We start from the raw sequence: 14143 nt of genomic DNA on the forward strand, positions 1-14143 counted from the left end.
CATTGGCTTGCTGGCTTCTCTTCGTTTCCAGTCTGAAATACATGAAGCAAAAAACAGACACATAGTGTATTCATTACCATGTAGTTCCTTGAGTCTTGAGCTCCCTACTTGGACTACCTTTTTCTCTGCATCCTTTAGTGTCTTATGTTTGCGTTATATGCAATGTCCTTGTTTTTTAATTGTACTTAGTGAGACGAATAGGGAAAAGTTTGCTTCATCTTCCCGGAGGCAGAAGTCGTAACATACAATTTAGTTTATAAAGTTTAATTACTCATAACCTTTTAAGAACAGTTGATACTATAGTTGCTCACTCGTTGAATTGGTGCATATTTTTTTTTTTGAAGGCTGTTTGTCTCCATCCAAGAGCTTTGTCAATTGAGAAAAGGAAGATGAAGATAAACACTCACAGCATTTCTACCACGTTGGTTTTCAGATATGTCAATTTCCATACCTTTCATAATCATAATTTATGATTTAGATGAGGAAAGATAGAATGCATTGTATTGACAATAACTTCAGTCTTTTCCTATCATTTCCATTGCTAGCTGGTTCTGTTACACTCAGTTTATCTTGGATGATCATTTAATTGTGCTGTGGATTGTTAAACAAGCCTGGGCTTTTATTACAGAACCACAGATTACCTCTGGAGCTAGTGAGCTGGTCAAGGTATCCATTCTAAATTATAAGCTGTCATTCACTTTGCTGCTACTCCACAGCCTTTGAAAGATGAAAGTGCAGATGAGTCTGGTGATTTTCAACAAGTGCTATTATTCAGTTTAGATTGTAAAAAAATACATTTTAAGACTCTCAGTTTGAATAAGGACTTAAGTTTAAATTTTAATTGGACTGAACATTTTCATTGTTTAATTTTCACAGTATTTTATCCAGAAAATTAAATAATGTCTTTATGAGTTAGGAGAGATATCTCCATTTTACAGATGGGAAAATTGAAAAATGCCAATTTTTTATGACTTATCCAAGAGCATTCAGTGAACTGAGATTAAAACTCGAACAACAGACCAAGATTGGAATTCTCAATATTTTTTTTAACCACCATCTTGTGCTCAGTCCAATAGACCATGCCACTAACTAAATTAAATTTATATATCTTTCAAAATAAGAGCAAGGGGAGAGAAGGGGTTATCCAATTAGAACTTTAGCTTCAGACATGGTCTGTGAGTGTCTAATTTTTCAGTCTGATGCATCAGGAATGTTTCATCATTATCATATCCCTTTTTCATATGCAGCATAATAAAAAGTCCGTAATACTAGGCAGTAATTTAAAAAAATATGAATTTCTCCTTAACAAGAAATGTGATAGTTATTTGAAGTTTTTTACAATTTAAAGGAAAACTGAAAAATGTGATATGAATAAACAAATGTAGTGCACGTTGTTGTTACGGTTCAGTCGCCTAGTCATGTCTGACTCCGTGCAACCCCATGAACTGCAGCACATACTTGCCGTTAAATATATTACATATCTATATTTTATATGTTGCACAGAAGCATTATAAACCTTACTGAAAATTTATGGTAGGTTTGCAAGCTATCAGAGCTTATCATATTATAGACTACTAACTGTAAAGTAAGTTGGAACTTGGAAATTGGTTTATTAAAATTAAATTTCATTACATATTATTCTTCTATTAGTTTGAAATATTTATATAGAATATTTTAGAGTAGTTTGTTATAATATGTTAGGAAGAATTTATTACTAAAAATTGAGAGTCTGGGTTCTAGGTTGAGCTCTTACTCAGCTAAATATATTGATCATGGAAACATATTTGCAGGTTTGTCTTTGGAAATTAGAATCCTCATATAGCAGTTTATTGTTGATAATATAGCACCATGGAGGTTTCTTTTCTGCTATTTTTTTTTTTCTTTTCACCTTTTCTTTTATTCCTAAGAGTTTCCTTTTGTATTCTATTGTTAAAATTCTAATCAGTGTCAGGTAAAACTGTATAACAATGTATTGCTTTCCAATTTAGTGCTTCTGTTTTTCACAGTGGATGTTTTATTTAAAATGACTCAGTTCAAGATGGTACTATGGTATGATTCTATCGCTCAGTGGTGTCCAACTCTTTCTGACCCTATGGACTGTAGCTAGCCAGGTTCCTCTGTCCATGGGATTTTTTCAGGCAAGAATACTGGTGTGGGTTGCCATTTCCTCTTCAAGGGGATCATAAACCCAACAATTAAACATGTGGCTTCTGCAGCTTCTGCATTGCAGGCAGATTCTTTAACCACTGAGCCATCGGGGAAGCCCAAGGTGATACTAAACAAGTTAAAAATTAAAATCTGTATCTCAGTTGTCCAAGATTAGGAATCCCTATAACAAAACTAACTTACATACTTTATTCATCACTCCAAACTAGTTCTTCTCTACCTTCAAGATCCTATAATTTTTTTGCTATTAAAGTCAGTTGTATTTTGCCTTACATTATAGTGAGCTGTTAACTTGACCCCTACAGTACCTAATAAATTGTTTTACACTACCTATTCTCAGGTACACGTTTTGAATCGAATTCAGTTCTGTGAAGACAAGATAAACTCATGACCCCTTTCTAATACCTGATTTTTAATATGGATGTATTGATATTGTTTCTATTCAGCTTATTCCTCATTTGGCTTTCAAATTAGTTTTATTGTTTAATCATAGTTTTCTTCACCTGGTTAGAATTATTAAGATTTTGTTTCCTCAGTAATCTTCTAATTTGCATGATGAAAAATCAGATGATCACTGATCAATTATTTTAAAATGTATTCCATTTTAATATATGCCATCTAGATGATCATTCTAACCAGAACAGTGCCTACCACATAGTAGTGCTCAGAAATGAATAAATGAGAGAACTAACACTGGTGGCTCAAATGGTAAAGAGTCTGCCTGCAACACGGGAAGACCTGGGATTGGTCCCTGGGTTGGGAAGATGCCCTGGAGGAGGGCATGGGAACCCACTCTAGTATTCTTGCTTGGAGAATCCCCATGGACAGAGGAGCCTGGTGGGCTACGGTCCATGAGGTCGCAAAGAGTTGGACATGACTGAGCGACTAAGCACACACACACAGCAAAAGGTTCTAATAGCCTTTCTGTTTAATAGTTTATATACTTAGATATTTATAGGTAAGATCACTGTGTTCAAAGATTTGTTAAAAACTCTTAATTTTAGTTTAAGCTCTTTAGTGCTAAAACCTGCTTTTCTACAGAAACATGTCACATGAAGCCTGTTAACTTTATTAAGATGTACCGAATTAATAGTTATCCAGAGTGAATTGATAGGTTAGGGCTCATTGAACAGAATCGCACAGAATTGTTAATGAGATAATGTGTGAAGGGAGTCTGTGGACTGGGAACTACTACCCAAAGGTTAATTTGTTTATTAGTTAAGCTTTTATTATTAAAATGCAACTAATCATACATGCTAAATAATACTATTGTATTATAAATATACTTCTCAGAATATTCAATGTATATTTGAGCGTATATACTGGATTGTACAGATTATCAAGATACAGACGAAGCTTTATCTTATTCTTGGCAAAGTGTCTTTAGGTATTCCTAAATAATTAGAAAAATTCAATTATAAGAAAAATTACAAAAAACTAGTCATGTACAGATGTGAGAACTGAACAATAAAGAAGGCAAAGCCCCAAAGAATTGATGCTTTCGAACTGTGGCGCTGGAGAAGACTCTTGAGAGTCCCTTGGAAAGCAAGAACAAACCCGTCAATCTTAAAGTGAATCAATCCTGAATACTCTTTGAAAGGACTGATACTGAAACTGAAGCTCCAGTACTTGGCCACCTGATGCGAACAGCTGACTCACTGAAAAAGACCCTGATGCTGGGAGTGATTGAAGGCAGAGGATGAGATGGTTGGATGGCATCACCGATTCAATGGACATGAACTTGGGCAAGACACTGGGAGACAGTGAGGGAAGCCTGGCATTCTGCAGTATATGGGGCCATGAAGAGTTGCACATGGCTTGGCGACTGAACAACAACATTAACTCAGTAGATAGTATATAGTTTTTTTTCTTTTGAACTTTTAATTTTGTATTGGGGTATAGCCAGTTAAAAATGTTGTGATAGTTTCAGGTGAACATCAAAGGGACTCAGCCACACATATACATGTATCCACTCTTCCCCAAACCCTTCTCCCATCCAGGCTGCCATATAACATTGAGCAGAGTTCCCTGTGCTATACAGTAGGTCTTTGTTGGTTATCTGTTTTAAACATAGAAATGTGTACATGTAGATAGTATATAGTCTTGATAGATAATTATTAGAAAGCAAATTTCTAAATGTCAAAGCTGTAATAAAATCTTTGTCTTTGAAGCTCTGGGGGGAATCATTTTGGAAAACCTATTGGTAGTTTGGATTTATTTGTTCAAAATACTGAAAGGCTGAGCATTGAAAGATTCAGCTTGTCTCAAGATTGTTTGGAAATGAGGAAGGAAACAAGTAAAATGGTAGATGAAAATATATTTTGTAATTAAAAAAGATTTCCAGTTCCACCCAAGAAAAGATTTAAGCTATTAGTAGTATCTGACTTTTTTACCTTAAGCCTGAAAGAATTCACTAGCATAATCTGGTTTTTAAAAAATCACTGTGAAGTATGTTTCTTAGGTTATCATTTTGAACCTTTGGAAACCTGTATAATTTTTTTCTTAACTTGTGCACGAAGAGGAAGTATAACTTTTTCTATAAAAGTTTCCTTTCACTCATGTTATTTTGTTGTCCTCTTTACATGTGTGTATAATAGGATACTACACAGTGCCTTGGACTTATTATTTAATGTAAACGTCCTTTCAGAGATCATTTGCTGTCTAGACCTCTATTTACCAGCAGTCATGAACAGATTGTACTTTTCTATTGAGATTAATATGGTTGCAAAGCAGCATTTTACAGAAGAGTTTTAAATACTGTGCTTAGAAAATATGAAGGACAATTAAAATCTGGTGTCTAATACATAAGGTAGCCATTTTATACAAATATAATCTTTTATTTATATTTCATTCCCTTTATCATAATAAATCTATTGGTCATTTTTTTGATAGTTTAAAACTTTCATTGTGTAGCTAGGAAAATAAAGATCCATAGAAAAAGTCTTTTCTTGACACATAAAGAAATACCTTAACTTTGGTACCCTGAACTTAGAGTTGTGCTTTTGTTCTATAATGCCCTCCTTTCAGGATTTTCTGTACTGTGTTTGAATCCTAGCTCCTGTATAATTTCTGTTGGTTATTTTTTAAATTAAAAAAACCTAAAGGTCTTAACCTTTAGGCCACATATAGTTCATTTAAATACTTGAGTGTAATAAAACCTTGTTATTTTGGATTAGACTCTCTTGGAATTCTGGGTATAGTTTCCACACAGGTTGAGTAGAAGTTCACTTTTGTTGCTTAACAAATTCATATTATAAATCCATTTTACAAAGTACATTTAATCTTGCTGAGGGCGTCTTAGTTAAGGCTCCTGTAACAGGTACCACAGACTGGATGACTTAAACAACACTTGTTATTGAGTCGCATATGACTCTTTACAATCCCATGGACTGCAGCATGCCAGGCTTCCCTGTCCTTCACCATCTCTCAGAGTTTGCTCAAACTCATGTCCATTGAGTCAGTGATGCCATCCAACCATCCTATCCTCTGTCGCCCCCTTCTCCTCCTGCCCTCAGTCTTTTCCAGCATCAGGGTCTTTTCCAGCGAATCTGCTCTTTGTATCAGGTGGCCAAAGTATTGGAGCTTCCGCTTCAGCATCAGTTCTTTCAATGAATTTTCAAGGTTGATTTCCATTAAGATTGATTTGATCTTCATGCTGTTCAAGGGACTCTCTTATAAAGAACACTTATTTTATTTATTTAACTTTTTATCTTATATTGGAGTTTAGCCCCTTAAACAGTGTTGTGATAGTTCCAGGTGGATAGCAAAGGAGCTCAGCCATACATATACATGTATCCCTTCTCCCTGAGACTCCCTTCCCATTTCTTAATAGTTCTGGAGGTTAAAAGTCTGAGATAAGGGTGCCGGCATGGTTGGGTTTTTCGTGAGGGCCCTCTTCCAGGCTGTGTCCTCACATGGCCTTCCTTGGTTTGTGCCCTGGAAAGCAGGGCTGTTTCCCTGGGGATGGTGGTCAGTGAGGTAACCAGATGACTAGGGTGAACTGTGCTGGCTGCAGAAACCCTCTAGGACTCAGTGATGCAGAACAGGGATTAGAAAGAAACAGCTTGTCATGGTTGTGTGGGAGAGAGACCTCTTGGAGTGTATAGTCTGAAAGGCTGCCTCCTTCCCCCAGTCCTTCCTTCACTGGAATCTTCAGCCTGGTCAAGGAAAATCTTAAGCTCTTAACCTGAATTGCAAAATGTATAGGTATGGTATCAATTCAAATATACTATTGAAAAAAAGAAAAGAAACAACATGAGAAAGACAAGGCAACCATAAGTCAGGGGAAGTCTTAACTTGGTGGACCTCTTGAGCATTCTGGTGTGTATTCAACATATTACATTGAATTATGGAGCTTGGCTTTTTTTTTTTTTTTTGGTGTCTTTCACTAAGAAAATAATATTCTTGAGGGTAGAATCTATTGTTCCAAGTTAAAACAGAGTACCTAGGACTTTGAAGGCCTTTTGTACTTTGGAGAGGCTATAAATGCTGTAGAAATAGCATTTGCCATGGTTTGAAAGGGTTGCCATTAAAGTCTTAAGATAAAGTGATACCAGCTAGGATTTCACCTGGTTTGTAGCTCCATATTTCAGAGAACTGCTTACCTATCTTCTGAGAAACAGTTCTTATCCATTTCCTTGCCTGAAAGAATGAAAGCCCTCAGACTTGTTCACTTGCCCTCTGCCTCGCCCTTTCCACCCTCTTTTCTCTTCCCTTGAAAGGTCATAAAGATCCCATTATAATTTTCTTAATCCTTTGATGAAATCACTCTTGCTTTTGCATCTTTTATGTCCTACATGTCAGTTGTACTTCCTAAGGTTTTTCATAGCTGTGACTAACAATATTTTCGAAATATTTTTCATCAGTCATAACATTTGACCAGGAGCTTCCCTGGTGGCTCAGATGGTAAAGAATCTGCCTGCAATGTAGGAGACCTGGATTCAATCCCTGGGTTGGAAAGATCCCCTGGAGAAGGGAATGGCTACCCACTCCAGTATTCTTCCCTGGAGAATTCCATAGACAGAAAAGCCTGGCAGGCTACAGTTCGTAGGGAAGATAATAGACTGCCTTGCAGTATGGCTGATTTACCAGAATCCCATGGGATCAAGAAACATATTTTACCTTAAAGATTTTTTTCTTCATAAACGTTTGCTATTCTGCATGTGTAAACTGTTAGACCTAAGAGACAAAACTCCTGCCCTCTAAGACTAAACTTTTTTGCCCCCAGCACCCAGCAACTCTCTTCCCTGCCTTAAGAGAGATGTATGAAGAATCCATAGCTTAAAGTGAACCATTCTATTTGTAGTCAGACATACACTTGATCCATTAGAAATTTCACTTCAATCTGTATTACATGTGTGAGGTTGTTTTTATAAGTGTTCTTCATAGCCTGAAATGGTTATAATTCAAAGTACTGTGCTCAGCATCATTGTAAGTAACTACATAGTTTGAGTTACACTTTGTCAGATTGCTTTTAAACTATGGATAAAACTTTCAATAAATGCAAATTTTGTAGGTACTTTATAAGCATCACTGGTAGGTAGTTTATAAATAATATTATATGTACTCTATTGGCACTAATGTTACAGAACCCGCCTGCCAATGCAGGAGATGCAAGACATGGAGAGGAGACAGAGGAGCCTGGCGGGTGGAGTAGCAAAAGAGTTGGACGTGGCTTACCAACTAAAAAACAACATATGCTATAAGAAAAAAAGAAAGCAAAGTATTCTGGATAATTTTAGTTATGGCATCCATGGGATTCTCCAGGCAAGAATACTGGACTGGGTTGCCATTTCCTTCTCCATTAGTTATGGCAGTAGCACCTAAAAGGGGTCTAGTTGCCATTTCTCTTCAGTGTGTCTTCACTTTAGACTGCCATACATAATCTTTTGAGTACCTCTCTAATGAATGACAAAACATTGAAACTTAACCTGTTAGTAAGTACTTGTGAAACAGTTAATTTCCTGCAGTAACCGTGCACCTTTAGATTTTACTTTTATTTGTGTCATGCACATATACGGAGTTGTCTCGCTTTATTTTAAGCTACCTTGATATTACCTTACTAAATTTATTTTACCTTATGAAATACTTGAAATGTGCTTGCTATTTTCAGGTATTGTAGTAGAATTCTATTTTAGAATAGTACTAGTTGCAAGGTTTTTTAGTTTTCAGTTTGCTGCTTGTAACCATTTAAATTACAGAATCATATTAATAGGCCCTTCTTACCTGCCATCTGGCAGGAAATCTTATCAGTGCTGTTGTTCATATATAGTAATAAATATTGGCAATTAGTATAATAGCCATGTTCTATGCAGCAATTTCTAGATTCCTTATATATAATAGATATATTCAGTGTCTGTTCCTTCTCATTAGCTCTGTGTTTTTCTGATGGTAGAGATTGTTATTCTTATAAGCACTGTACCTTGTAATATAAAATGTAAAGACAACTTCACTTTCTTGTAAAATTAATCTGATTTCAGGGAGGCAACCCATTGCTTTACCTCATTGAATCACCCAAAGCCTACTTACTGTTCCTCTCCCTCCCTATTAAAAGGGCGTCTCACTGCATTTATGACATACTCGATGTTCATATCGATTCTAAGACTTGGCCTCATGCTACTTGCCTGCCACCGCCGCCTTGTTCTTTTTAATTAAGGAAAAACGTCACAAGAACAACTTTTATGCTTTAGGAGACAAGGAACATTAGCGATTAAATCTCTCTTGGCCATTTAACTGCAGTCCTTCTGTTGTTGGTATCTCTTATGTTGTTCTCCCGACTCCTCCTTCCTCCTCTGCTCTCCCATTTTCCCCATTCTTATCCCAGTAATTCAGTATCAAATCACCCTCCTGATGCAGAAATTCTAGTCTCAGAAAGAGGCTATTTTAAAATTAAAATTGTTAGGAGTAACACTTGATGGAAAGTGAAAAGGAGGCTGAACTTGTGAGTTCTGTAATATTAATATAACAGAACTTCAGGAAATAAAGTGAAATATTTGTTTGAGCTCAGAAATAAATTACCTTGGGCCCTACTACTCATAATCAGAACATTTATAAGACAATGTTTGTTGACAGTTATGCCACAGGTGCTTTCAGATGTTTTAGATTCTAGTAAGGATGTAATACAGCAACATTTTAAAATTTTGCATAAATATCTCAGGTTTATTTTTTTAAAACTAGACTGAAGAAGAATTTTCAGAACCTGTTAAGCTTCTTCCTTATTTCTGTTATGCCTCATCTGTCATCTCATTTGTGGAAATCCTATTCTAAATTCCCCCAAACCATGTAATCTTATCTTATTTAGATCATACTAGAATGTCAGCTGTCAGTTTTGGTTGTGCATATCAAAATATTTTATGGCAAAGTCATCTACATATAAATTTGCTTCATATTCATTTATTTAAAAATCTGCATTATATTTTTCAGTATTTTTTTTTTAAGTAACTTAATTTCAGTGGTTAGTTCTTCCCTAAGGACATATGGGTTGTTCTTTTGTTTGCTTTGGTTTTTTTCTTCTGTTTAATTTTTTTTTTTTTCCCACTTACCAAGCAACCATTGATCATGCACCTTGTGTCAGGGCACTGTACTGGTGGTCTGGGATTATAATATAAAATGTTATATGATGACACTTCATGGCATTTGATAAGAGTCTTAAAATACGAAAACTCTTATCAGTGGTTCCAGTGTTGGGTCTTACATTGAGGGCATGCACCTAAAGGAAGTCCCTGAAAACCAGTGTGTGAGTTTACACTTAATCTGCAACCCTCTACTTTCAGGGTTTAAAAGTCTTAAGTAGTCAGAAGATTACTACACTGCATAGTTTCTGTGGGCCTGTTAGAGAATTTGCCAGTTTATCTCAGTTTATTATAGTTCGAATATTTCAAACCTTCTACCTCTTTTGAAGAGTAAGAGTTACCAAGGCAGGGATCATCTTTATGTCTCTGATACCTGGCCTAGAGTCGGAAATATACCATAAGTAAATGATACATAATAAATGGTTCAACTTCATAAAGAGAAGGAAGATGGGGAAGAGCCAAGATTGAATAGAGGATTGACCTGATTTTCCTCCCTTGTTGACTTTTCTTTTTTACCCTTTGTTTTCCTCTTAAAGAAGTAAACCACATTGACTGAGAAGGAGGTACTCCACACATCTGAAGAGGTTGGCTAGCACTTTGCAAACCCCAAACTGATTCTATCCCTCATCATTGATTATGTTGTGGGGAATTAATTATCCTTAACCAAACTTCTTAATTATTAAAGAACAGTGCCTGTACAGTGTGAGAATTAAGAACAAAGAGCCAGAGGAAAAGCAGTTTGATTCCCAGTTTGACCTCTTACAAGTTGTGTGCTCTTAGGCCAATTAGTAATTTCTTTTTTTTTTTTTTTCTTTTAAATTTTATTTTATTTTTAAACTTTACATAATTGTATTAGTTTTGCCAAATATCAAAATGAATCTGCCACAGGCATACATGTGTTCCCCATCCTGAACCCTCCTCCCTCCTCCCTCCCGACACCATCCCTCTGGGTCGTCCCAGTGCACCAGCCCCAAGCATCCAGTGTCGCGCTAGCTTTTGCATCTATTAAATGGGGATAATAATGTCACCTAACTCATGGGATTCTTTGACAAGATTAAATGACAAATCTAAATTCCTAACACTAAAAGAGTATTCAAATTGAAATTCATATCAGAGAGAAGACCATGTAATATAAAATTAAGCTTAGCAAAGGGTCTTGTACAATGAGGTTCTCAGTAAGTAACAACTATAATTATTATAGTTTTTGTGACTTTGTAACTATCAGTACTAATTTATAGTAATACACTTGACCCTTAAACAAGATAGGTTTCAATTGCTCAGATCCACTTATATGTGTTTTTCTTTTTTTTTAAGAGAAAATACTACAGTCCAACAGGATCCATGATAATTTCAGTCTATAGATGAGGAACTCTGTGTAGGGAGGGTAGACTGTGAGTTATATTCAGCTTTTTTACTTTGCTGATGGTCGGTGCCCCTAATGTGTGTTGTTCAAGGGTCAGCTGTATATCATTACATGTAGATGTGTATGTACACACATGCATTATAAATACATATACATACATGTGTGTGTGCTCAGTTGTGTCCGATTCTTTGTGACCCCATGGATTGTAGCCTAACAGGCTCCTCTATCCATGGGATTCTCCAGGCAGGAATACTGGAGTGGGTTGCCATTTCCTCCTCCAGTGGATCTTCCAAACCCAAAGATCGAACCCATTTCTCCTGAATTGCAGGCAGATTCTTTACCACTGAGCCACTGAGGAAGCCCATATACATTCATACTGAGGTATCTGTTTACAGCATCATTTCTAACTACTCAGATACTTATTCAGTCCTTAGAAGAGATTCTTTTGTGACTTTGTGATCAAAGAAAAAGAGTTAGGTAATCTTGAAGGATACTGCATCCAGAGTTTAGAAAATTAGGTCTCTTCCACATTAGTATATGCATTTCTGAGAAAGCACTGGCAACCCACTCCAGTACTCTTGCCAGGAGAATCCCATGGATGGAGGAGCCTGGTAGGCTACAGTCCATGGGGTCGCTAAGAGTTGGACATGACTGAGCGACTTCACTTTCACTTTTCACTTTCATGCATTGGAGAAGGAAATGGCAACCCACTCCAGTATTCTTGCCTGGAGAATCCCAGGAACAGAGGAGCCTGTTGGGGTGCCATCTATGGGGTTGCACAGAGTCGGACACGACTGATGTGACTTAGCAGCAGCAGCAGCATCCAGACGGTTCATCTCTGTTCATTGTGTCAGCCAGTCTCTATCTTCCTTTCTAACTATCTGCCTCTTTCTTTTTCTCCCTCTTTTCTTACATGTAGATATGTGTGGATCATATACATTCTGACAGATGATTTCATCCAAGTCAATTCATTTTTTCTTCTTTTTAAAACATCCTGTATTTTGTAAATATACTTTGGGTCATTTAATGTATTCCACTGATTTAGGTTAGATTGTATGAATATTAAATACATTATTTCATTTAACCTTCAAAACATTTCTGTGAAGTTAAGTCATAACCATTTGCCAACAAAATACTGAGCCTACAAAGGAGCTAAATGAGTTGCCTGAAGTTGTATGGATAATAAGCACCAAAGTTGGGAATCAGACATACAGTGTAATTTTTCAGCCACCTTTTCCACAGCATTATAACACTCTGAACAAAAAGGACCTAGAAATCTTCATCTATGAGTCATCTGTCTCAGGATAGATTACTTCCACAAATGTTATCCATTATATAGTGATTTTTAGTTGACTCAACTTCAGAATGGCCATTCCTGCCCTTGTAACCCTCCTTGTTAATTGGCAGAGTGGGAGAAAATAGAAGATTACAGATCTTTGAGGAGAAAATAATAAGTGTTCAATTTGGGAAGGTATTAAGTCAATGGAGGGCTGGACAGCTTAAGCAAGGGGATGAAAAGGAAGGCTAAGATGTTTGTATAGAAATACAGATGAATTTGTAGACCACTAGACCATTCAAGTATGACCTAAATCAAATCCCTTATGATTATACAGTGGAAGGGAGAAATAGATTTAAAGGACTAGATCTGATAGATAGAGTGCCTGATGAACTATGGACTGAGGTTCGTGACATTGTACAGGAGACAGGGATCAAGACCATCCCCATGGAAAAGAAATGCAGACAAGCAAAATGGCTGTCTGCCGAGGCCTTACAAATAGCTGTGGAAAGAAGAGAAGCAAAAAGCAAAGGAGAAAAGGAAAGATATAAGCATCTGAATGCAGAGTTCCAAAGAATAGCAAGGAGAGCTAAGAAAGCCTTCCTCAGTGATCAATGCAAAGAAATAGAGGAAAACAACAGAATCTGTTTGTTTTCCTTCAAGACTAGAGATCTCGTCAAGAAAATTAAAAATACCAAGGGAACATTTCATGCAAAGATGGGCTCGATAAAGGACAGAAATGGTATGGACCTAACAGAAGCAGAAGATATCAAGGGGTGGCAAGAATACACAGAAGAACTGTACAAAAAAGATCTTCACAACCCAGATAGTCACAATGGTGTGATCACTCACCTAGAGCCAGACATCATGGAATGTGAAATCAAGTGGGCCTTAGAAAGCATCACTACGAACAAAGCTAGTGGAGGTGATGGAATATCAGTTGAGCTCTTTCAAATCCTAAAAGATGATGCTGCACTCAATATGCCAGCAAATTTGGAAAACTCAGCAGTGGCCACAGGACTGGAAAAGGTGAGTTTTCATTCCAATCCCAAAGAAAGGCAATGCCAAAGAATACTCAAACTACCGCAAAATTGCATTCATCTCACATGCTAGTAAATGAATGCTCAAAATTCTGCAAGCTGCACTCAATATGCCAGCAAATTTGGAAAACTCAGCAGTGGCCACAGGACTGGAAAAGGTCAGTTTTCATTCCAATCCCAAAGAAAGGCAATGCCGAAGAATGCTCAAACTACCGCACAATTGCACTCATTTCACACGCTAGTAAAGTAATGCTCAAAATTCTGCAAGCCAGGCTTCAGCAGTATGTGAACCATGAACTTCCAGATGTTCAAGCTGGTTTTAGAAAAGGCAGAGGAACCAGAGATCAAATTGCCAACATCTGCTGGATCATCAAAAAAGCAAGAGAGTTCCAGAAAAACATCTATTTCTGCATTATTGACTATGCCAAAGCCTTTGACTGTGTGGATCACAATAAACTGTGGAAAATTCTGAAAGAGATGGGAATACCAGACCACCTGACCTGCCTCTTGAGAAACCTGTATGCAGGTCAGGAAGCGACAGTTAGAACTGGACATGGAACAACAGACTGGTTCCAAATAGGAAAAGGAGTAGGTCAAGGCTGTATATTATCACCCCGCTTATTTAACTTATATGCAGAGTACATCATGAGAAACGCTGGGCTGAAAGAAGCACAAGCTGGAATCAAGATTGCTGGGAGAAATATCAGTAACCTCAGATATGCAGATG

At 36.9% G+C, this 14143-nt stretch overlaps 1 protein-coding gene across 4 annotated transcripts in view; it reads left to right on the forward strand.

Moving 5' to 3' along the window:
* RNGTT (RNA guanylyltransferase and 5'-phosphatase) overlaps positions 1–14143 on the forward strand; it is a 249562-nt gene that overhangs the window by 169196 nt on the left and 66223 nt on the right. The window contains exon 15 of one of the 4 annotated variants that reach the window (XM_061427846.1): positions 345–2693. The exons of 2 other annotated variants lie outside the window; for them this stretch is intronic. In XM_061427846.1, the coding sequence (XP_061283830.1) occupies positions 345–393 (49 nt within the window). In that variant the 3' untranslated portion in view covers positions 394–2693. Of the gene's footprint in view, positions 1–344; positions 13435–14143 lie in introns of those variants that run through there. One more of the 4 variants, XM_061427847.1, reaches the window with a different exon arrangement.

The sequence above is a fragment of the Bos javanicus genome, chromosome 9 (genome assembly GCF_032452875.1).
Source record: "Bos javanicus breed banteng chromosome 9, ARS-OSU_banteng_1.0, whole genome shotgun sequence".
NCBI classification, from domain to species: domain Eukaryota; kingdom Metazoa; phylum Chordata; class Mammalia; order Artiodactyla; family Bovidae; genus Bos; species Bos javanicus.